The sequence below is a fragment of the Labeo rohita genome, chromosome 7 (assembly GCF_022985175.1).
Source record: "Labeo rohita strain BAU-BD-2019 chromosome 7, IGBB_LRoh.1.0, whole genome shotgun sequence".
In the NCBI taxonomy this organism is placed as follows: domain Eukaryota; kingdom Metazoa; phylum Chordata; class Actinopteri; order Cypriniformes; family Cyprinidae; genus Labeo; species Labeo rohita.
This window is the reverse complement of record NC_066875.1, coordinates 35811900-35835390: the sequence shown is the minus strand read 5'-3', so window position 1 is coordinate 35835390 and position 23491 is coordinate 35811900. Positions and strand designations below refer to the sequence as shown.

The 23491-nt window shown below is 36.5% G+C and overlaps 5 protein-coding genes across 6 annotated transcripts in view; 2 read left to right on the top strand and 3 right to left on the bottom strand.

Moving 5' to 3' along the window:
- Positions 1–470: 470 nt before the first annotated feature.
- gpha2 (glycoprotein hormone subunit alpha 2) lies at positions 471–4013 on the bottom strand. The gene is made up of 4 exons (XM_051115611.1): positions 3938–4013; positions 2892–3021; positions 2629–2813; positions 471–1535 (listed from the first exon to the last, which is right to left on the bottom strand). The coding sequence occupies exons 2-4, from the start codon at positions 3007–3009 to the stop codon at positions 1431–1433; spliced, it is 408 nt and encodes a 135-aa protein (XP_050971568.1). The 5' UTR covers positions 3010–3021; positions 3938–4013; the 3' UTR covers positions 471–1430.
- A 4055-nt stretch (positions 4014–8068) lies between these two features.
- LOC127168751 (membrane-anchored junction protein) lies at positions 8069–14669 on the bottom strand. 2 transcript variants are annotated; one of them, XM_051115812.1, is made up of 12 exons: positions 14539–14630; positions 14389–14425; positions 14164–14271; positions 13677–13728; positions 13516–13591; positions 12955–13077; positions 12848–12879; positions 12581–12717; positions 11602–11653; positions 11285–11336; positions 8442–8511; positions 8069–8282 (listed from the first exon to the last, which is right to left on the bottom strand). In XM_051115812.1, the coding sequence occupies exons 3-12, from the start codon at positions 14262–14264 to the stop codon at positions 8234–8236; spliced, it is 744 nt and encodes a 247-aa protein (XP_050971769.1). In that variant the 5' UTR covers positions 14265–14271; positions 14389–14425; positions 14539–14630; the 3' UTR covers positions 8069–8233. The 2 variants fall into 2 exon arrangements, with proteins under 2 accessions (XP_050971769.1, XP_050971768.1); XM_051115811.1 differs by lacking the exon at positions 14389–14425 and having other exon boundaries at positions 14539–14669.
- A 98-nt stretch (positions 14670–14767) lies between these two features.
- On the top strand, positions 14768–16383 carry zgc:101765 (uncharacterized protein LOC450036 homolog). The gene is made up of 2 exons (XM_051114110.1): positions 14768–14958; positions 15059–16383. Exon 2 carries the CDS (start codon positions 15101–15103, stop codon positions 15965–15967), a length of 867 nt encoding a protein of 288 aa, XP_050970067.1. The 5' UTR covers positions 14768–14958; positions 15059–15100; the 3' UTR covers positions 15968–16383.
- Positions 16384–16429: 46 nt separating this feature from the next.
- badb (BCL2 associated agonist of cell death b) lies at positions 16430–19493 on the bottom strand. The gene is made up of 4 exons (XM_051114120.1): positions 19366–19493; positions 18428–18573; positions 17937–18136; positions 16430–17258 (listed from the first exon to the last, which is right to left on the bottom strand). Exons 2-4 carry the CDS (start codon positions 18564–18566, stop codon positions 17145–17147), a joined length of 453 nt encoding a protein of 150 aa, XP_050970077.1. The 5' UTR covers positions 18567–18573; positions 19366–19493; the 3' UTR covers positions 16430–17144.
- Positions 19494–22752: 3259 nt separating this feature from the next.
- exoc6b (exocyst complex component 6B) overlaps positions 22753–23491 on the top strand; it is a 117382-nt gene continuing 116643 nt past the window's right edge. The window contains exon 1 of the mRNA XM_051114092.1: positions 22753–22914. Coding sequence (XP_050970049.1) covers positions 22826–22914 — 89 coding nt within the window. The 5' untranslated portion in view covers positions 22753–22825. The remainder of the gene's footprint in view (positions 22915–23491) is intronic.

The following is a 23491-nucleotide window of genomic DNA, read 5'->3' as shown; positions in this document are numbered from 1 at the left end:
TTTCTGCTCCTGTTTCTTGGGTTTTATTCCACCATGGCTGTGATGACCTTGCAGAGTTTTCGTGGCTGTGCGGTACGAGATTTTGCTTTTGTGGCAAACAAGCCAGGATGCAGGAGTCTGCGAATAAACACTGAGGCATGCTGGGGCCGCTGCCACACCTGGGAGGTGACCAAAACCTGCTATATTAAACTTATTTATAGAACTCTTTAAAAAATATGAGAACACGTGGTGTATGTTTGTGTATTTATTTCTGTTCTTGCTTGTTTTACATCACAGATGCCGGTTCCGGAGCCGCCGTATATCAAGAGGCACCACCGTGTCTGTACGTACAGCCGTACACGCCACCTAACAGCACGTTTACCAGGTTGTCGCCCTGGCGTCTCCCCAATCTATCATTACCCTCAGGCTTTACAGTGTGACTGCACCTACTGCTCCTCAAACCACACAGAGTGTGAAACTTTTTAAGGGCACGAACACAACTAATTCAAACACATTGGGTTCTTTGCTTATTATGCCGTAAAAGATGATTATTGTTATGCATTAGACATCATATACTTGATTTAACAACAAAACATACACAGAAACCATCATGTACTCCTTTATTTTAAAAGATTAGACACATTTTGTGCAAACATCACCTTATAAATATATAGTACGTAAGATACATTCTTTATGTCATTAGGTGGCACCGACATTAGAAAAGTGATTTTGTTATTTGAACTATTAGAGAGTATCTGATGCTATTTGCTGTTGTTTTATATTAAAATGTTTTATGTAGTCATTTGCTTTTTGCTTTGAAGATATTTCACTCATGCTGTTTGAAACTGTGTCATCTTAGAACTTTAGATACAAGATAAAAAGAAAAGTAGATGATATTTTATTATACTATTCAAAAGTTTGAGGATGGTAAGATTCATTAAAAGAAAATCTTTTAAGCTCACAAGGGCAGCAGTAATTATGGTATTGAATATTGTGAAATATTACCATTTTAAAAATATATTTTTTAAGTATATTTTAAAAATGTAATTTATTTCTGTGACGACAAAGCTGAATTTTCAGCAGACTTCAGTGTCACCAGATCCTTCAGAAATCATTATAATATACTGATTTGGTGCTCAGAAATATTTTGTATTATATTATGAAAACAGTTGTGCTGCCTGATATGTTTATGTAAATTGTGACACTTTTTTTTGTAAAAATGCTAAATATTTTACAGTCAGTTTTAATGAATTTAATGCATCGTTGCTGAATACAAGGATTCATTTCTTAAAATAAATCTTACTGACGGCAAACTTTTCAATGGTAGCATCATTTCATGTAAATGTACAAGTAAAAAAAATGGTAATCAGAAAAAAATGCACATTTTAATAATTACACACCAGTCTTGTTTGTCCAGTACAGCATGAGTGAAGCGTTCTTTATGTAGGATCTCAGTAACGGGATTTGTGGCACATGTTGCACCGACAAGCACGTGCAGTCAAGATCTCGATGTCATCATGATGACGGCCTTCAGGACAATGCAGACGAACTTTGATCTGAGAAAAGACAGGAAAAAAAAATATTGTGATTAATAAATTCAATTTTCTTAATAAAAAATGTTGTGTATTTTGAAATGATTTACCTAACAGAGCAAAACAGAATAGATTGCATGACTAAGCTGGTGGAAATTCCACTACAAATCAACTTTTAACTATTAAAACCATTAAAAAATGGTTTCCTGTTGTGTATTTTGGGACATATTCCATTAGCAGTTCAGGGTTTTAACAAGCCACCAATAAAAGACAACCAATTACCAGTAGAAACGCACAGGGTCCATTACAGTTTAAATTCAAACCAATAGTGTTTTCACGACGCGTCATCAATTGGCCATATTGGCGGTGCTGAACGTAAACAACGCCACTGAACCGAATGAAACTTGCATATTTTGCTGATTACTGCTGCTGAAAATGCTCAATTCATTGTCATGTTTTGGGCTGTACTAATTGGTTAGACCGGGAAAAACATTTGGAGTACTATAGACTGACAAAAGTAATAACAAATCAAGAAGAAGAGTGCAAAAAACCACCTGAGGAACAAAAGGCATTAGTGGTTGGCCAAACTGAACCAGGGCAAGAATCTTGACAACATTTCTTATCAATTCCATTCAGGTAGGTGAAATATAAGGCTAAGATCTTAATTAATCATCCTCGTATGTTTCTCTACCACCTATTAACTTTAGTTAAATAATTAAATATTGTGCTCTTTCCTGCTCACTAAGTCATTCTCTATGATTTAACAGCTTCCACACGTTTTTTCCGTGGTTTAGACAGCATAAACTAGCAAAACAGTGTATTCAGTAGTAGATTAACGGTGCAATCCATGCTGTTGTTTACATCCGAGTATCGCCAGTATGGCCGCACGTCCGGGTAACTGGACAAATCGTGACGTAAGTGCAAACCCTCTATACAAGCAGCATTATAACCAGTAAAACCATTACAATTTTTTTCAACAGGGTTGTTATGTCCTGAAATCTGAGGATCATAACCTTTAAATCTTTACTCATAATGCTTCACAATTGGTTCTTCCAATGTAAAATCGGTCTTAGTAATATCATAATGATTTGACCATGGTGACAGTGCTGTAGCCTACCTTGGCGTCCTTGCTAATGGTGCAGCAGCGGGAAGCAGACGTTATGTTGCGGGTGAAGTTGGAGGCCAGCAGCACAGAGTAGCGTGAGGGAAAAGCGCTGGACTCACAGTAGCCCACGCATGCGTAAACCACTTGAGTTCCTCGACAGGTCCCTCTCTTGTCTGTTCGTATGGTCACGTTAAATGCTGTGCGTAAACAGAGACGTAAATTAGTACGTTTTGCATAAGCTTCATAAAAAACGAGGTAGGCTAGTTTCCACTCACGGTAGAGGTGGCAGCCAGGAGTCAGGGCTTGAAAACTCCAGCTAAGGGGCATTAGCAACACCAACACAACCACAGGCAACGTAAGCACTGCCAGGTCAGATGTTACACAGCGGAACATGGTGATGTTAACCTGTGAGAGTGAAAGCAATTTAAGCAATTCACTGCCATTCATAGAAATGCCACTATTTAGAATATTTCACCAGTGTAGTGATTTTGTTTTCATACTCTATTTTCGTTACTAGGACCAGTGGCTTAATCTGAGGTCAACAAAATGACACATTTCATAATCCTTTAGTGCTGCGTGACTTAAATAAATGATTTCATACCGTTTACATAAACATTTAAGTCATTCGACCCTTTACAAGAACGGCGAGAACTGACCAGACTTTCCTCGCCATTGTCTTGGGAGTTCATTATTGGGAGTTGTCAAAATAATCTGAAGATTAATCTGCCACTTTCCTAATCACAATGTGTTAAGGTTTCCATGCCGTAAACGGGTGTGTATTGGTTTATGATTAGTAATTGAATTTTATTATCACCGAATGTGTCTGGGCCATGCATTCGTCTTGCATGCGTAATATATGAAACCATTCAGAACAATTACGAATGAGTTTTTATCCTATATAATCAGAATATACATGTACGCTGATGGAAACTGGAAATGATTAAACTTGCCTGAGCAACAGTAATATTATGTAATATTTATAATATTGAGCAATATTATAAATATCTATCCATCATTTTCGAGCAAGTCTAATGAATTTTGGCAGCATGGAAATACACAGATCAAAGTAGAATTAATTGTTTAGTGGAATGAATTTGAAGCTTGTCTTAGCTGCTGTTGAATGGATATACGAAATGATAGATAAAAAAAAAATAAAAATACTTTTCCTGAGGGGAAGGTCTCAGAAATAACTTCTGTCCACAGCATAAATAATAGGCAATAGAGAAATCTGCATTACAATCTTATATTAATATTAATCTCATACCAAGACATGCACATTCATTAAAACGAGACATTAGAATCAAAACAAGCAAAGTTGTACCTGTAGATGTGGGTACTTCTTCCAAGGTAAGGTGTGTTGAGATGAGATCTTGACCTCAGACAGGTGTGCAGGTGTGAAGTTGTTTCTGACAGAGCACATATATGTAGTGCAGGTAGAACTGAGCTCTGCTTCCAGCATAGTCACACCCACTTACCAATGTGTCCTCATGCATGTGGATGTGGAGAACGGGACCCTCCCCATCACTGTTGTACTTCACTTGCTGTTGTTCCCTTTCCCATCTCTTTTCTTTTTATGTTGCCAAACTTTAGAACTCTTTGCATGTGATTTCATCGCTCATGCTCTGGTCTTTGGCATGCACAATAGGGCCAAATCATCCCAAAACAAACTGCCTTAAGCCTGTAAATCCATTGCACAATTTGTGAACAACTCATATGTGAATATGCAAACTTCATGGTAAGCAATACAAACAACAGGTGTGGAACACAATTAAATTGAAAGTTATGCATGTCCATTAATTGCAGAGACCAACACTGCAGGTATTGTGTTCATATACTGTACCTGTATTAAAGTGAATTTTGGGTTGAAAATGTCTTCTATCTGCACATGTAAAAAAGATAATTGTGGGTTGTATTAGATACAGTTGTGAGAGGTCAAACTATTGAAGAAATACATTTTTTAAGTGAAGATGAGACTTGATTTTTAAATACCACTGTCACAGAAGTTAACTTTTCCATTAAGGTGTGAAATTTGCTTTCCTTTTTTTTTTTTTTTTTTTTTTACGTTTCCATATTTTTCTATCCTTATTCAATTTTCCATCTTTTAAATTTTTACATTATTTGAGTTACTTCAATGATAATAAAAATAAGACACTATAGGTCTGTTACCAGTGTTGGGGCGTAACTAGAGTAACACGTGACAGAGTTAGGTAATCTAATTACAAAATAAATGTAACAAAATAAATGTATCTGTTACAAATACTGAGAAAAAAAAGTGTTATTAAATTACAGTTACTTATGAAAATGTTAACGATTACAAAGGGGGTTACATCTGAATATATGTATCGAAAGGGGGTTACAAAGGGGGTAACTCTCTCTCGCTCTCTCTCTTTCACACACACACACACACACACACACACGCATGTTGTGTTTCCATGTTTTATGGGGACATTCCATAGGCGTAATGGTTTTTATACTGTACAAACCCTATTTTCTATCGCCCTACACCTAAACCTAGCCCTCACAGGAGACTGTGCACACTTTTACTTTCTCAAAAAAACTCATTCTGCATGATTTATAAGCCTGTTTCCTCATGGGGACCTCACAAATGTCCCCACAAGGTCAAAATTTACTGGTATTACTATCCTTGTGGGGACATTTGGTCCCCATAACATGATAAATACCAGGTGCACACAACACACACACACACACACACACACATGTTTGTTTTTGTGAATTGTGGGGACTTTCCATAGACTTCTATAGATTTTATACTGACCAAACGATATTGTCTATCCCCTAACCCAACCCTAACCCTAAACCTAGCCCTCACAGAAAACATGTTTGCATCATTACACTTTCAGATAAACATCACCGCAGGCCGGTCCCCACAATTTTAAAAATTTCAGGTTTTACTATCCTTGTGGGGACATTTGGTCCCCACAATGTAGCAAAAACAAGTACACACACACACACACACACACACATTTAATTTATTTCTTTTCCAAATTGCACTGACTGCTTTAAAATATCAGACACCAATGTTTTGGACACAGAATAGGACATGCTTATTTGATAACTGTTTTATTTATGCATTATTTTTTAAGATTAACTATTTTTTTCCAAGGCATTGTTAGCAAAGATTTGATTTCAAAAACAGCATCATAGCTATTAAACTATATCTTGTTATGGTTTTAAATCAGTATTTAACCTTAAAATGATCTCAAAGTAAAAAGAGGTGCTAAAAAGTCTGATTTTGTGGTATCTGTGCTTTGGAATAAAAATTTTAGCATCTTAATTCAAGTTAAGGATTTTAAAAATCTGACAGTAAGAAAAGTTGATTACTACTGTAAATGTAACCCTGCCTGCTTTAAATGTTTGAAAATTAATGATGAGAAATTTAGAAATGTAATTAGTTACATTAACAAAGTAACTGAAATAGTTACACTACTTGTTACATTTCAAATAGAGTAACTTGTAATCTGTAACATTTTCAAAGTAACCTTCCCAACACTGATTTTCAATCTAAAGAAATCAGTTACTAAGATTCAATCCACAGAAGCTGCATCTGAAGTGGTATTTAGATGTATATACACACTGTTTAATGCAACTCAGAGGTTACATATATTGATTTACATTGAATTGCAAATGCCTAAAATTTACATCTAAAATGTAATTATTTATGCCCAAGCTCCTATTCATTTCCAACCATGTTGTGTACTTCCATTGCATTCTTCTGTATTATTGTTTAGTACATAAATGAAAAATCAATCTTAAAATACAGTGTGATAATGGTGAGAACCTGTATTATTTAGTTTTATTTAAATATATGTGACCCTGGACCACAAAACCAGTCAATTTTTGAAACTGAGATTTATACATCAACTGAAAGCTGAATAAATAAGCTTTCCACTGATGTATTTTGTTAGGATAGGACAATATTTACAATAATATCAGTCCAAATTTGTCCAAATTAAGTTCTTAGCAATGCATATTACTAACCAAAAATTAAGTTTTGATATATTTACGGTATGAAATGTACAAAATATCTTCATGGAACATGATCTTTACTTAATATCTTAATGATTTTGGCATAAAAGAAAAATCGATAATTTTGACCCATACAATGTATTGTTAGCTATTGCTACAAATATACCCATGCAACATGACTGGTTTTGTGGTCCAGGGTCACATTTTAAAATGTAATTTATTCCTGTAATGGCAAAGCTGAATTTTCAGTGTCACATGATCCTTCAGAAATTATTCTAATATGCTGATTTGCTGCTCAATAAACATTTTTTTTTATCATTATCAATGTAGAAAACAGTTGCGCTGCAAATCTTTATAAATCTTTTGTTCTTTGATGAATGGAAAGAAAACAAAATCATTCATTTTAATTATATTTAATTATTTTTGAACAATTTAATGCATCATAGCTGAATAAACGTATTTATAAAAAAAAAACAACTTACTGATCCTAATCATACAAATGATGTGCACGTAAATGTGGCCATTGATCCTGATGCTATTTTAGCGCAAAAGCTAAACTGAAACTCCATAACAATGCATTCCTGTGTGCTGGCTGTACTAGCAAACTACTATTATTCCATTCACTTTCTAACACGCACAATTCATTATGTCATTGGAAATGGAATGGATGACATAATTCAACATCCTCTCAACCCACCTCCCCACAACACAAGCTCTCAGCATGATTCATACTTCAAGGTCGCAAGGGTTTTGACCACAGAATGGAGTGTAATTATAAAAAGATATTAAGATTTATAAAGGGCCAGCTTTTTTAAAAAAACCCTCAGAGCTTGATTGACATGGAGGTTTAAAGGTCGCGATATTAATATAATCAGCTCATCAAGTGGAAACGTGAGGCCATGCCCTCTCCTGTTGTTTTGGCAGCTGCTATAAAGTGCAAGCGGATGTATTAATAATCTAATTCTTCATGACTCTACTGGTTTCCAGGTTACAGCAATACGTAAACTCTGAAAATAAAGACAAGAGAGATAAATCTGGGCTTTTTCTTGAGTCATGAACCCAAAGTTAGAAGTCTTTGACAGATACAGGAGAGCTTCAACTAATTCTTCTTTGATCCTGTAATAATTTGCAAAGGCAGTCAGAAGCAGGTGTGGATTTTGAGACAAGAGGATCGGGCGTGTATAGCCTTGGCCGATGACCTCACCTTGTTGAGAGTGGTCTGCCACACACACACTCGATTTAGTGAATGCTGCAACAACATGCACACACACACACACAAAAAAGGCAACAAAACTCGATGTTCTAACGACCCTATTCAGGTGAACACACATCATAGAACATACAATGTAATTTCAGGCTTACTGAGAGTGACATACATCAAAAGGAATTTTCACTCAAAGCAACCGTTTGAAATATTAGTTTGTATTTAAAATGCTCAAACAGCATAAGTGAACAATGCTAGAACACAGATACATTTTGAAGAATTACATAAACAGAATGCACAAATTAAGCTAAATAATGAACCAGGTGGTATTCAAAACCTTGAAGAAGCTTACAAATGAAACAGCTTTTTCTCTAATAACAACAGGTGGGAGCTCTGTAAGTGTCAAAGAATGATGGTTTGCATTTTTTAACTATCAGGACTCTTACGGAAGAACAGAGAGAAGGGAAAAATCGAGCTGTGAAAAGATCATGAAGAACATGCAGAAAATAAGTATATTCTTAGTTTTCAATCTCAGAACTTTATGCATTTGAAAAAATTACAATGCAGATTTAAAATGATTTAACTATTTGTTTAATTATTTAACATATTTAATATCTCACAAGAGATTTCTCACCTCGCCATTCTAGTAATGATCCCGGTGCTCTGTCCATTTGCTGAATTTGGGTCAGGACTTTCAAGGACAGCTAAAAAAGTGTTAAAAATCGCATTAGATTAAAAATCATTGTAATTTATTTTAATTCAACAGTTTCAGTATATTTTTTTATTATTATTTTTAAAGCTGCAGTCCATAACTTTTTTGTGTTCAAAATTTCTATAATAAGCAAGTACATCATTCCATCATTCCAATCCATTTTACAAACTGTGTTTTGGCTTATCCCAAATCACTATGGTACCTATAATAAGATTTTATATTTAGGCTATTTAAGACTGGCTCTGGTAGGAACCGCTGTGGAGTAACCCTGTACCTGTGTGGTTCGTCATAGACTAAAACAGAGAGACGTAGCTTTAATGATAGATATACTAATGATAGATATTGGCCAAGATTTGATCAAATTTCCCAGTAACTTTGTCAGTTACAGATTCTACTGACAACTCTGAAAATGAATAATAAACTCGATTGTCAGTTGCTTATGAATTTTAAAATAAATGTTGTATAAAACAAGATTTAATTTCAGCTAGTTGTTAGTACTGAATTCTTTTATGCCATTGGCGCACCCAGCTTTCTAGATACTGTTATTAGCATCAGCCATTGAAAGGCCATATTGGTAGACAACTAACTTTATCTGATAATTTGATGGTTAGTTCACCCCAATATGATTTTTTTTTCACCATTTACGCTTGGGCTGGGTATTTATTAATTTTAATAGATTTTTATTTTTATGAAATGATACTGATTCTTAAATCCCAAGAATCGATTCGCCTAGACTGTTTTGAGTTGATGAACGGAACATTGTAGCACACCTCCCATCCAATAAATCGCAATAAGCTTTGTGCTTTGTTACTTTTGACATGAAACAAAGTCTCAGATTTCAAATTCTGTCCATTTTATTACAGTATTCAAACAATAAATGCTGTTGATGTGGACTGAAAGATCGTTGTAGCGCTTAAGTTCAAGAAAAGTGGCAGTGCGAAACGCACGTGAACTGATCATCTCCTCCACTTTAAAGAAGTCCACTTCCAAAACATTCACATATAATGTACTCACCCTCTTGTCATCCAAGATGTTCATGTCTTTCTTTCTTCAGTTGTAAAGAAATTATGTTTTTTTGAGGAAAACATTTTATCATTGTTCTCCATATAATGGACTTCTACGGTGCCCTGAGTTTGAACTTCCAAAATACGATCCCAGACGAGAAAGAAGGGTCTTATCTAGCATAACGATTGGTTATTTTCATAAAAATAATACAATTTAAATACTTTTTAATGTCAAACGCTCGTCTTGTCTTACTCTGCCTGAACTGTTTTTTTCCGGTTCATGACAGTTGTCACTAATGTCGAAAAACTCCCATCTCATGTTCTCCTTCAACTTCGAAATCATCCTATATCACTGTTTTACCTTTTTTGTTAAGGGTGTTTGATCTTCTTTACATGTTCACTTTGCAAAGACTGGGTCGGTACTTCTGAAGTGATGTAGGATGATTTTAAAATGATTTTTGAAGTTGAGGGAGAAAATATGATTGGAGTTTTTCGACATACCCTGTCTTGAGCCAGAATACACAGAGTTCAGGGAGAGCAAGGCAAGACAAGCGTTTACGATTAAAAAGTATTTAAATGGTATTTTTTTTATGAAAATAGCCGATTGTTTCGCCAGATAAGACCCTGTTTTCTCGGCTGGGATCGTTTACAACTGCATTTGAGATCGTTTGAAGCCGCATTTAAACTGCATTTTGGAAGTTCAAAATCGGGGCACCATATCAATTATGTTTTTTGAGGAAAACATTTTTACATTTTTCTCCATATAATGGACTTATATGGAGAAAAATGTAAAAATGTTTTCCTCAAAAAACATAATTTCTTTACGACTGAAGAAAGAAGGACATGATCATCTTGGATGACAAGGGGGTGAGTACATTATATGTGAATCTTTGTTTTGGAAGTGGACTTCTCCTTTAATACCGGTTTAGGGATGAAATAAACATAAAAAGCATCCAAAGGTGTGTTATAACAAAGAGTACAACTTACTGAATGTAATCAAATGTAAACTTGTCTCATGTAATCGCTCAACAGTGTTTTAACAGTGCAAAGACGTTAATGTAACAGCTTCTAAACAATGCCATGTAATGTCACATTTACCTCAGAAAAACATATACAGTGACTATACGTAACTGAGTGTAGTTTAAGTGTTGATGCTACATGAAATACAAATCAGTTAATTTTAACCGTCAATATGATAGTAATGTAGCACCAACTGACTCTCATGCATATTTTACATTTTTTCCTTGAGAAAATTTGGCATGTACTGTATCTGATATATATCCAAAATAACTGATATTGAACTGGAAATAGAATTGAATCGAATCACAAGCTTGTGAATCTGAATCAAATCGAGTTGTGAAATTTGTGTCAAAACCCAGCCCTAATGTACATAATGTTCTCATGTTTCACAGTTGACAGTAGCCCTTGACTTCCATAGTATAGTTTTTCCATACTACAGATGTCAATGGCGATCGTCAACTGTTCGGTTTACCAATCTGTTTGGTTTTATCTTCTTTTGTGCTTAACAGGAGAAAGAAAGGCATACAGGTTTAGAATGGCACAAGGGTGAGTAAATGATGACAGAATTTTCATTTTTCGATGAACCATCCCTTTAAACCTCAAAAAGAGTAGTGTTTTGATGACTAATAACAGTAGACAAATGTGAGCAGGATTGGCACAATTCTGCTTACATTATTTGGGCTGGTCATTTTTAAATGATCACTAAAATGAGTAAAGAAAAATGTTGCATATACGATTTACCACCATGCACATCTGGTGCTTGTAGACAAGTCACTTGTGAATCAGCATGAGTCTACAACAGAACAGAAACGAGAGAGAGAAATGAAGAACATACCAATGATGGATGTGCTCACAAATGAAAAGTACCTGAAACAGGTTTTTTATTTTTATCAGCTACTATAATTAACATAATGGAGTAGTTATGCCACTTGAATGAGCTAATATGTCAGATTGTGCACCCTGCAGGGGCAATTAAAAATGATTAACAATTGAGACAGAGTGTGTGAGTGATAGAGAGAAAAACTGGCTTCCCAGAACACACATGTTCATACACTAACCTCACTGCCACAAACCATCGCTTCTGCACCATTGGCTGAGGTAGGGGACTCCCTGAAAGAGAGAAAGATCTATTTGTTCTCTTTTTTTTGGACATATCTAATTCCTGTTCCCTTTTCCAGCACATTTAACATAAAAACAAAAGACCTGTTTTAGGCAAGTCTGTAAGCGTATGAGCCTGAGGACGTGCACACATACTCACAAAATCCCTGTGAAAAGGCTTCTATTTTTGATCCAGCAGTAGGTGAGTTGTGTAAACTCCACTGAATTGCTGGAGCCTTCGCCAGAATGAACCAACATCATAATTTTCTCATCGCCCACCACAAACAAAATGAGGACATGACGGAATTAAAAGTACACGTCAAATTCTATTCTCCGCTGGCTTATTGATTTGTGCATCTCTTTCTATGCGGAGGAATTGGATGAGTTGGGATGTTATTTTAACAGCTAAATTATTATGTTCTGCCTGCTGATTGAGTGACAGCTTCATTGAGATGGCGCCCCATGCTTAGGCTCCTCTGCTCTGCTGTTTCATAACTATTGCATGTGACTCAATACCTCATCACTTGGGTCAGCAATCTTATCAGCTTATCAACCATCGCTGAAAACGAAGTGGAAAATCCCACATTTGTCTCCTTGTGACTGTCTGACAGCAAGGTCCCATAAAAAGTATTTATAAACATCATCCTGTAATTGTATGGCTTGGTTTTATCATCACTGCCAATGGCCTTTTAAATGCTTGGCATCTATTTACTCTATGTCATGAGATGAAGTTCGGGCCTGTTTTATTGTTTTATTATTCATTATTTTACATTTTATTGTGACATTATGCATCCAGCAAGGACTTTGAAGAAGTACAGACATGAGACTACAAGTGTTAGAATAAAAATAACTAAATACTCTATGAGGGAAAGACAGATTTGCGTAGGCAAAGGACTTGACACTGATTTATTACCTCATGCAGCACACCAACACACTTACTGAAAGCACTCTGTGGTTTGTTTATTATGCCTTTGTTGGTTCATAGTGCCCTCTTCTGGATGATCAATTGCAGTGGTTTGGATTGTCCTCACTGGCTCACTAGCACACCGTGGACTTTTCAATATAGACAGTTTCTCCTGTTGACATTTACATTTACTTTTGTCAGCTTCTGACAATCACAATAATATGAATCAAAACAAGCACCATCGCAAGCACCTTATTGTTTTAACATAACTTGAGAAATTCATTTTAACAAGAGACACTCACCGGTGTGGTCCAGGCATTGGTATTTTTCACTCCTGAACAAGAGTTAAAGACAAAGTTCATTTAAAGCATATTTTATAGTGAAAGGGTGAGATTGAGAGGACTCCCACCTGCATATGGAAAGGCTGGTTCACGATACTCCACATACAGTGTGATAAGGAAGGGGTACGGAGACAGTTTTACACCCTCCTTCGTGAACTTCATTTTGGACACTTGTTCCCATTTACTTTTGTCTGTAAGTGTGGTATGTTGTCAAGGGAAGTAATGGTCCATTTTTTTTTTATATAAATTATAGTTCTCACCTTTAGTTAACTGAATGCAACATTTTATTCACAGCAGTTCAGTTTTTATTAAAATGACATTTTTTAAAAAAAGTTTTCACACGTTTGAAGGGATACAAAATGAAAATGAAACTTAGGCCATTATTTACTTATTCTCATGTATAGCTTTTGTCTTCTGTGGAACACAAAAATGTCATTTAAAAAATGTCTTAGTGTTTTTTTCCCCCTACATACAATAGAAGTCAATGGTAACCACAACTATTTGGGTCCTGACATTCTTTAAAATGTCTTTTGTGTTCTGCAGGAGAAACATAACAGCTCTACAGGTTTGGAATGACAGTTTCATTTTTTAGTAAACTACCCCTTGAAGTTATATTCTCAGAAGCATACAGGGAAAAATGTTGAAATGCTGAGTAGTGAAAGGGTGAAGACTATCCAGATTTGCAAGTACTGCACGTACAGCGTTCTGCAAAACAAAATCACATTAGGAATTAAATCTTCCTAAGGTTTAATAAATAAAATCCAAAATGATAATCCTGATCTTAAAAAACCTCCAGCTCCTCACTGACTAGCGGCCCGTACAACACGTCTTCCTCATTAATGCTGTAAAAGACAATATCCAAATTGGACATTTCTAGAGAAATTGCCTCTTTTTTGTCTAATATCAAAGGTATATGTGACTCTGGCCTGGACCACAAAACCAGTCATAAGGGTCATTTTTTTTTTAACTGGAGATTTATACATATGAAAGATATGTTGTTGTTGTAGTTGTTCTTAAAAATGCATATTACTAATCCAAAATTTAGTTTTGATATATTTACGGAAATTTACAAAATATCTTCATGGAACATGATCTTTACCTAATATCCTAAGGATTTTTGGTATAATTTTGACCTATATAATGTATTTTTGACTATTGCCACAAATATGCCAGTGCTACTTAAGACTGGTTTTGTGGTTCAAGGTCACATATTGTATGAAGAGGTATATTCAAAATAATACAGCATACTTTATATTAAACAAATAAAATAATCTTGCCTGCTCATGTCTCCTCGTCTTATCTTGAATTTGAAAACTTGTTGTCCAGCCTGAAAAAATCTGGTCTCAGGTACAGGAAAAGAAAAGGCCTGGATTGACATTGTTCCTCTAAAAAAAGTATAAATGGAGCCTTCACTTAAACAACAACAACAAAATAAGTATTAAATATTTTATAAACAAACGTTTTATGTTTAAAACTGTATAGTTCACAGAAATCCAGATTACTTATCTGTCCAGCTAGCTAGGACAAAGTATCAATACCCTGAGTTACCGTAATAAAAAAAAAACAATATAGAATTTATTTAAATTTTTGACTTTACAAATGGAAATGACGTGGTTAATAAACTTTTGCCCAAAGGCAAAAGTATAAGTTACCGTAACGCCTCAAATATTTCGCGCCAACTCTTTTGGAACGTTGAAAAGCGCGTTTAAACTGAAGAACGTGGGACTGTCAGGCGCTCTCAACGGTCCCGCCCTCAGGTCATGACAACAAACTCCGATTGGTCAAATGCGACATTCAGTGAGACTCAAAACCGCTGCTATCTCTATGGTGACGAGAGTTCCAACCACAGAAATATGTTCCGCCCCCTTTGTCACATGATCAAGTTAGGTTGAGCGGGTTGTAAAACTGCAGCTCACTTAGATAAGATTGTATGAGGAAATTTATCTCGAACACGTTAAAGGTAGAACGTAGATAAGTTAGTATTGTTATTTACGTGGAACAGATCATTGAACCTTTAATGTGTTGAAGTGACTGGCGACTGTTTGTCTTTTCATTTTCAAAAAACCTGCAGGGTGAGTTTGTGGCTGTTACTCCATTTTTATCCTCTCAGTGCATTTTGAACATATTATTCTTAATGCCTATGCTTCATCACTTCATCTTTGTGCACTACAGCTTTCATAGTCTCCAAATCAAGGCTTACTCCTTGTCTCCAAAATGACTGACTCTCAGCCATCTGTACTTCTCAACACTGGGACTCGGATGCCTCTGTTGGGACTGGGCACTTTCCGTTTACAGGGTCAAGAGGACACTTATAATGCTGTGGATGCTGCTTTGACAGCTGGTTATCGTGCCTTTGACACTGCTGCGGTGTACCGTAATGAAGCACATTTAGGTCATGCTCTTCGTTGCCTGCTACCAAAGCATGGCCTATCACGAGATGATGTTTTTATTACTAGCAAACTGGGTCCCAAAGATCAGGGCTCCAAAGCCAGAGATGGATGCTTGAGAAGCCTGGAGCAGTTGGGATTGGGCTACATTGACCTATATCTCATTCACTGGCCAGGTACGCAGGGGCTGCCAGTGGGGGATAAGCGAAACCCTGAAAACCGTGCTCAAAGCTGGACAGTTTTGGAGGAGTTCTACTCAGAAGGAACATTTCGGGCCATTGGGGTGTCTAATTACACAGTAGATCACATGCAGGAGCTGCTGAAGAGCTGTAAAGTGCCCCCAGCAGTTCTTCAGGTGGAGTTCCATCCAAAGCTGGTTCAGAAGGACCTGAGGGCACTTTGTAAGGAAAGAGGGGTATGTTTTCAGGCATACTCGTCTCTCGGAACAGGCCTTCTACTATCGGACCACTTGGTTCTGGATTTAGCAAAAAAGTATGGGAGGACGTCAGCTCAAGTTTTGCTGAGGTGGGCCGTACAACAGAACATTCCAGTACTGCCAAAATCATGTCAGCCAGAACGTGTGGAGGAAAATGGGCGCCTTTTTGACTTTGACATTAGCGAGGAGGACATGGAAAGGCTCTCTGCTCTTGATTGTGGAGAGAAGTTCTGCTGGGATCCAAGACAAGTGTCTTAAAGAAAACTCATTGACAAAAACACAATATATTTTTGACTTACAGAAATTGCAAATTGTACATCTTTACAAATTTATGTCCCACAGCATAATCTACATGTCTCTTGCTGCTGTACCTTTTGTTTGACCATTTGGACCACAGTACTACTATATTGAACCAGACTTAGATATTCTCAGAGAATATTTAGTTGGCTAACTCTGTAATGCTGGCAAAAGTATTTTTTTAAATGTATGTCTAAGTTCAACCTCTGTTTACAATTTTTGGTGCAGCTCAGATAAAACAAAGGAGTAGAGTATGACTAATGCACAAGTAAACAACTGCAGTTTGATATGTTGCCAAATTCTGTTACATGAAGAACAGTACTTATATTTTACACTTTAGAAAGAAGAACAACCCATGCTGAAAGTGATTTATTAGTTGTTGTTTTTTTTTTTATTAGGCTATGTTGGTTACAAACAATAGCAAAATGACATCACAATAAAATGCTGTTTTGAATTAATAAAAAAGAAAATTACAAGGCATGGAAAATCTGTCATTTTCAAGTAATACCAGTAAAGATTGTGTCCCCTGCTCTCTTGGGTTTTTTAGACCCAGCCTTGGTTTTTGGGCTCTTTTGCTTATTGGTGTTGTTGGTTGTAGACAGTTCCAAGAGATTTCTATGACTCAGAGATGGTAATAAAGCAAAAGGACTTTTCAAAGTGGCCAAAGTCCCACTGCAGTAAATACAGATTGTGTACAGCTGACGGTCTAAAAATATCATTGAAAATGTCCTTTACAGATGATGTATAATAAAATACCTTCAACTTCTTTTGATGTGTTCTTCTTAAAAACTATTTCATCTTAAGTTTAAAAAAATGATGTGGCAGAATGATAGAAAGTCTATGCTTTGAGCAAGCTGATATTCAGCTTTCTCACGTTCATGAGATTTACTGCATAATATTCTCAGAGTTGGAGATTCTCTGGTTTTGTCATCTTTGCAGGGCTAGCACTTGCCAGCGAGAAACCGATCGTGCCTTTTAACAGTCAAGGGTCCCAGTGCAGTTCATAAAAAAAAGGGTTTAAAATCAGTCAATGGACTTATTCCTTCTCTTCACAGCAGCGCATCCATTTCTTCTGCAACTAATTGTTATGTACAGTAGTCCTCTTTTCTCTCCTCTTCCATTATTCATTCACTGTCAATCACTCTGCGGGGCGCGACTCAGCATCAGACTCTTTGTGACTCCAAAGAAAAGCCAACCAGCTGGGGGATTGCCGCATCTGACGTGTTGTTCCTGCACTCTTCACCCTCTTCATCTGTAAGAGATTTAAGGTAAGAAAAACGCTTTTAATTTCCATTGTTCAATAAGTGGCATAGAGCACAGAACACTATTTAGAGTCCCAGCCTCAGAGGAGACAAGAGAACACTGGATTTAATGATTTTTTTACTGTACATTACATTGCCACCACACAGATCTAATATAAACATGCGATTTCTTTCCCAGTTGTTTACCTTCACAGCCATAACAGACTATTTTTGTAACTCCTGTGTGTTTTTAACATAAACGTGTGTATTTGACAGGTTAAGCGCAATAAGACATGAAAGAGAACTTAGTACTCACATGCTTTGTGACTTTCTGTGTGTGTGCGTATATCAGAAGTTTAAACTAATATGGTTTAAAACTTATGATTTCAGACCAATAGACTGCAATAAGGCACAGCCCTATTTTGAGCAGCAGCTTATTTGCATTTAAAGAGACATGCACGAAAACATGACAACACGTGTTTTTGCTTCTACTCAAAATAGGCATTATCCAAATTATATAATAAATGATCTGTGGGGTATTTTGAGCTAAAACGTCTTGGGACACCGGAGACTTATATTACATATTTGTAAAAAGGAGCATAATAGGTCTCCTTTAATGGAACTAGTGTACATTTTTGATAATCCAAACCTTCCTCTGTTCATGTTATGCCAAATAAATGTTTGCTTACCCCTTTATCAAGGAGGACGTCAAACTCGTCACTCATTCTCCTTAGCTGTTGGCCGTATTTCTTAGCTGCCCACAAAGCAGGAGGAGCGGAGCGAGATCTGCGCCTGAATGGATCAAGCAAATCGCCTTCATCTGCTGCCCCGGTCTCCAACAGGTCCTCATCATTCATCGAAAGATTCCTGTGTCTCCCCAGTTGTTCTCCTACAATGACATTTTATATTGAATGACACTTGTCTGATCAGATCAGACCTTATATTTGAATACATCTTAAGTATTTCTTCATGTGAAATACATTTGTTTCATTATTGGCTTTAAAAGATAAAACTAATGCCAACACAGAGTTTATTCAAATGAAAAATTATGTTACGAGCAATGAACTACATTCTTGTATTTGCTTGTAATTGTGGTCTGCTGTGCTGTGTATCCAGGATACAACAGAAATGACGTGTGTTCTTGTAACCATCCTACAGGCCCTAGAGACTGACTACTTACCTTTCAGCCTTTCAGAAATAGTGAGATGCTGCTGTGTCTGCAGTGATCCACTGTTATTTTTGGTCTGGTCCGAGACCTCACAGTCTTCCGGTGTCTCTGTCTCCGACTCATTGTCGGAGATACTAAACATATGTGCCATGGTTAAACTGCAAGTTAAAGGAAAAAGTCAGTTAATTACATTTTCGTTTATGCACATTTCTAAATTCGCTGTTTAAGTAAATGGAAACATTTGGTACTGTACTAACTTTTTACTCTAAGTCATGGTTGTATATTTTCAGTTTCACATTATGAAATGGCTTATCCTCAAACAGATGAACTAAGAGCATAGGCAGGATCAACCATATAACCTCTTAAGCTACTGGTGAAGATGAAGCAAAAAGTGCATTACTTCATGATTAATACAGGCAACACTGTTGCGCAGCATTACACTCTTGAGCCACCACCACCAAAAAAACAAAACAACAACAACAGAAAAAACTGTTATGGTCTGAACTCACACAGACTTTACCGTCTCGATCGTTTATGGTGTAAACTGACAGACGTATTTCTCAGAGTTGATTTCAGATAAATACAATACATTATTCAACAATAAACATAACAATAACAGGGTTTTTAAATTTAGCACTGCAAATGCCCAGCTACTCATCGTATGTTTGTCGAGTTTCTTATCATGATGGCAACCATAATTATTACATTTTAAGATAAGGTTGTGTTCTCACACGGTCACATATTAAAACGGAGATCAACGGGAAACTTCTGTTTACAATTTTGAGGCTCAGTGCCACCCCAAAACTTTAAAAAGAGGTTATACTGTGCGACGACCTCGGGTTACTAACTTTTTAAAGTTTCGCTCCTGCTTTGTAGTGTTTTCAACATCGCTTCGTACATTATTTAATTATTAACATTCTAACTATCGAGTCAGATATCGAGTTACCTACCGATTTCTGGAGTCTGTCGGCGTCCTACGTACAGTCTTCCGGGTGATCTGGGTCTCTGGTGTTTGGACTGGTTGTGTTTGGATTCCTGCTGCTGTCCTGAGACGCACCCGTGCTGTGTGGAGTAGAAGCGCAACAACAATTCACTTCCAACTCACACACAGTGCAGGAACACTAAACAATGTGAAAAACAAAAAAAATATTAATTATTAAAAAAATTATTAAATTATTATTATTAAAGAACAAAGGTGAAATAAAAGACATAGAATTAAACAAATGTGTTGTTGTTTTTATTAAACCGTTTTGGCCCTAAAGAAATTAACAGAAAACCCAGTTCACAAATAATTGCTGAACTGAACTAATTGTTTACCACAGTTGAAATAATTTTATCATTATTATTTATTTATTTATTATTTTTTTAAATTTTTGTTTTATGGGTGAGTGGTCAGTTATAAAGTGTTGTTATGGACAACTGACACTTTTCAGCAGTTAATGACAGTTGATAGCGCGTTGTGGAATTGAAAATAAATAAATCCAAAATTAAAAAAATATATAAAATAATGATTTTTTTTTTTGTGTACATAATATGTGTGTGTGTGCTGTGTATATTTATTATGTATATATAAATACAAACACATCCATGTATACACTTAAAAAAGTGTTATGTTTATATATTAAATATATTTATATGTTATTATAATATAAATTATATGAATATAAATATATACAGTGGGTACGGAAAGTATTCAGACCCCCTTAAATTTCTCACTCTTTGTTATATTGCAGCCATTTGCTAAAATCATTTAAGTTCATTTTTTTCCTCATTAATGTACACACAGCACCCCATATTGACAAAAAAAACACAGAATTGTTGACATTTTTGCAGATTTATTAAAAAAGAAAAACTGAAATATCACATGGTCCTAAGTATTCAGACCCTTTGCTCAGTATTTAGTAGAAGCACCCTTTTGATCTAATACAGCCATGAGTCTTTTTGGGAAAGATGCAACAAGTTTTTCACACCTGGATTTGAGGATCCTCTGTCATTCCTCCTTGCAGATCCTCTCCAGTTCTGTCAGGTTGGATGGTAAACGTTGGTGGACAGCACTGATCTATATATAATGTTCTGTATTATAGATCAGTGGTGGACAGCCATTTTTATGTCTCTCCAGAGATGCTTAATTGGGTTTAAGTCAAGGCTCTGGCTGGGCTATTCAAGAACAGTCCCGGAGTTGTTGTGAAGCCACTCCTTCATTATTTTAGCTGTGTGCTTAGGGTCATTGTCTTGTTGGAAGGTAAACCTTCGGCCCAGTCTGAGGTCCTGAGCACTCTGGAGAAGGTTTTCGTCCAGGATATCCCTGTACTTGGTCGCATTCATCTTTCCCTCGATTGCAACCAGTCGTCCTGTCCCTGCAGCTGAAAAACACCCCCACAGCATGATGCTGCCACCACCATGCTTCACTGTTGGGACTGTATTGGACAGGTGATGAGCAGTGCCTGGTTTTCTCCACACATACCGCTTAGAATTAAGGCCAAAAAGTTCTATCTTGGTCTCATCAGACCAGAGAATCTTATTTCTCACCATCTTGGAGTCCTTCAGGTGTTTTTTAGCAAACTCCATGCGGGCTTTCATGTGTCTTGCACTGAGGAGAGGATCCGTTGGGCCACTCTGCCATAAAGCCCCGACTGGTGGAGGGCTGCAGTGATGGTTGACTTTCTACAACTTTCTCCCATCTCCCGACTGCATCTCTGGAGCTCAGCCACAGTGATCTCTGGGTTCTTCTTTACCTCTCTCACCAAGGCTCTTCTCCCCCGACAGCTCAGTTTGGCCGGACGGCCAGCTCTAGGAAGGGTTCTGGTCGTCCCAAACGTCTTCCATTTAAGGATTATGGAGGCCACTGTGCTCTTAGGAACCTTAATTGCAGCAGAATTTTTTTGTAACCTTGGCCAGATCTGTGCCTTGCCACAATTCTGTCTCTGGCAGTTCAGGCAGTTCCTTTGACCTCATGATTCTCATTTGCTCTGACATGCACTGTGAGCTGTAAGGTCTTATATAGACAGGTGTGTGGCTTTCCTAATCAAGTCCAATCAGTATAATCAAACACAGCTGGACTCAAATGAAGGTGTAGACCCATCTCAAGGATGATCAGAAGAAATGGACAGCACCTGAGTTAAATATATGAGTGTCACAGCAAAGGGTCTGAATACTTAGGACCATGTGATATTTCAGTTTTTCTTTTTTAATAAATCTGCCAAAATGTCAACAATTCTGTGTTTTTCTGTCAATATGGGGTGCTGTGTGTACATTAATGAGGAAAAAAAAAAATGAACTCAAATGATTTTAGCAAATGGCTGCAATATAACAAAGAGTGAAAAATTTAAGGGGCTCTGAATACTTTCCGTACCCACTGTACATGTAAGTACATGTAAATATTTTCAAAATATATACTGTATGTGTGTGTCTTTATATGTACATAATATACACAACACACACACACACACACACACACACACATATTATGTATACAAAAACTTAGAGAGCCTGACAAAACTGCATATATCATATTTAAGATGCATGCATATATTTAACAAACATATGTTGTTTATATATTAAAAATATGTAGCCTATATAAAAATATGAATATATATACAAAAACACGTGTAAATATACGTAAATATTTTTAAAATAAATGCTGTATGTGTGTATTTATATGCACATAATAAATACACACCGTACACACGTATATATTATGTAAACAAAACTTTTATTTTGGATAAGATAAATCGCGATTAATCGTTTGTCAGCACTAATTTGTACTGTTTTTATTTATAAAATATAATATATGACTTATTTATGATAAATGAAATATTTTTCCAGAAGTTTGTAGGAACCGTTGTGGGTGTTGAGGCTTTTAAAATATTGTTTAATCGATATCGTATTGACCGAAATTAAGAAACATAACGTGATATCAATTTTGGGCATTTCGTCCAGCCCAATATCCTGAATAATGTCCATGTCTACTATTAATATCCTAACACAATGTGTTTAGTACATGAAGCACAAGATGTCGCTGTCTTGCAATACAGGGTTTGTGTTTTGAGTTGATGTTACGCAGAGGTTGTAATAATTAACTTCATTATTCTCATGTAGTATAATATATTCAGTCATTAATATAAACACATTTTCTTCATTCAGTGGCCTGACTTTATTTGTCTTTTTATACTTTGCTACTATAAAATGTTCAAAATTCTATAATAAAAAGGGACTTTTAATTTAAATGTCTCCTCTATATGTTTCCATTGAAGTATTACAAATAAATACAATTTTGTTTTGTTCACTCTAAAACTTATTTTGCCGTAATTAGTCGTTCAGCAGTAATACCGGAAGTAAAAGCTCCAGTATTTTCCCCCTTTCTCACTCTGGGCGCTGTGTTTTCTAGAGCGCGTCGCGAGGATATGGAAGATGGCGAGCGCCGAGATAGCGGCAGAGCACGAGCGAATCCTGCGTGAGATTGAGAGCACAGACACTAACTGCATCGGGCCAACACTACGGTAAGTCTTCATTAACCGCACCGGAGGCTACCGGGCTCGGCGTATGCCGTGACATTTTGGTTCAAAGGTTCCCGGAGAGGCTGTTCTCCTTGTTCCCTCAACTTCTTACTTCAGAGACTTGCCAGGAAATCTTCCATTCAAGTTGTCAGGCTGGTAAAGTAGGTGCTCAGTAGCGGTTTAGAGAAAGTTTTAGTTAGTATTCCTCTCACATGTGCCCCTGCATGGCTCCCGGAGAGCAGGCGGATATTTGAGCATAATGAATAACGCTCTTTATTTGAAAACAAACCAAAAGAAACGTGAACACTGTATTGTGTTGTGTTGTTGCTGTTCATTGTATTTAAGGAAGTAACCCGGGCTTTTAACTTCTCAAAACAATTGGCATTTTGCTTTTTCCTCAGATGTGATTCTGCGTCAGAGCTTGATGACACGTTTGTTTTGGACATGACTAGTTATGGGGAAAAATGAGTTAAAAGTTGCATGTGAAAACCAAATTAAGTTGTCACCAAATTAACACACTTCTTGTGGAGTTTCAACTTTTTAACCAGATTGAGATACAAACCACAGATTTCAGCTGAAT

What these genes read in the sequence shown, in the direction of transcription:
- gpha2 (XM_051115611.1), bottom strand. Translation starts at nt 3,009, where the DNA reads ATGTTCCGCTGTGTAACATCTGACCTGGCAGTGCTTACGTTGCCTGTG. An exon ending in TCCTGGCTGCCACCTCTACC is followed by an intron (nt 2,814 to 2,891) that starts GTGAGTGGAAAC and finishes GTTTACGCACAG; the next exon opens with CATTTAACGTGACCATACGA. An exon ending in CCATTAGCAAGGACGCCAAG is followed by an intron (nt 1,536 to 2,628) that starts GTAGGCTACAGC and finishes GTCTTTTCTCAG; the next exon opens with ATCAAAGTTCGTCTGCATTG.
- LOC127168751 (XM_051115811.1), bottom strand. Translation starts at nt 14,264, where the DNA reads ATGTCAATCCAGGCCTTTTCTTTTCCTGTACCTGAGACCAGATTTTTT. An exon ending in CAAACCACAGAGTGCTTTCA is followed by an intron (nt 11,654 to 12,580) that starts GTAAGTGTGTTG and finishes TCTCTCTTTCAG; the next exon opens with GGAGTCCCCTACCTCAGCCA. An exon ending in CGATGGTTTGTGGCAGTGAG is followed by an intron (nt 11,337 to 11,601) that starts GTTAGTGTATGA and finishes GTTCTGTTGTAG; the next exon opens with ACTCATGCTGATTCACAAGT.
- zgc:101765 (XM_051114110.1), top strand. Translation starts at nt 15,101, where the DNA reads ATGACTGACTCTCAGCCATCTGTACTTCTCAACACTGGGACTCGGATG.
- badb (XM_051114120.1), bottom strand. Translation starts at nt 18,566, where the DNA reads ATGGCACATATGTTTAGTATCTCCGACAATGAGTCGGAGACAGAGACA. An exon ending in TATTTCTGAAAGGCTGAAAG is followed by an intron (nt 18,137 to 18,427) that starts GTAAGTAGTCAG and finishes ATGTCATTGTAG; the next exon opens with GAGAACAACTGGGGAGACAC. An exon ending in ACGTCCTCCTTGATAAAGGG is followed by an intron (nt 17,259 to 17,936) that starts GTAAGCAAACAT and finishes AATCTCTTACAG; the next exon opens with ATGAAGAGGGTGAAGAGTGC.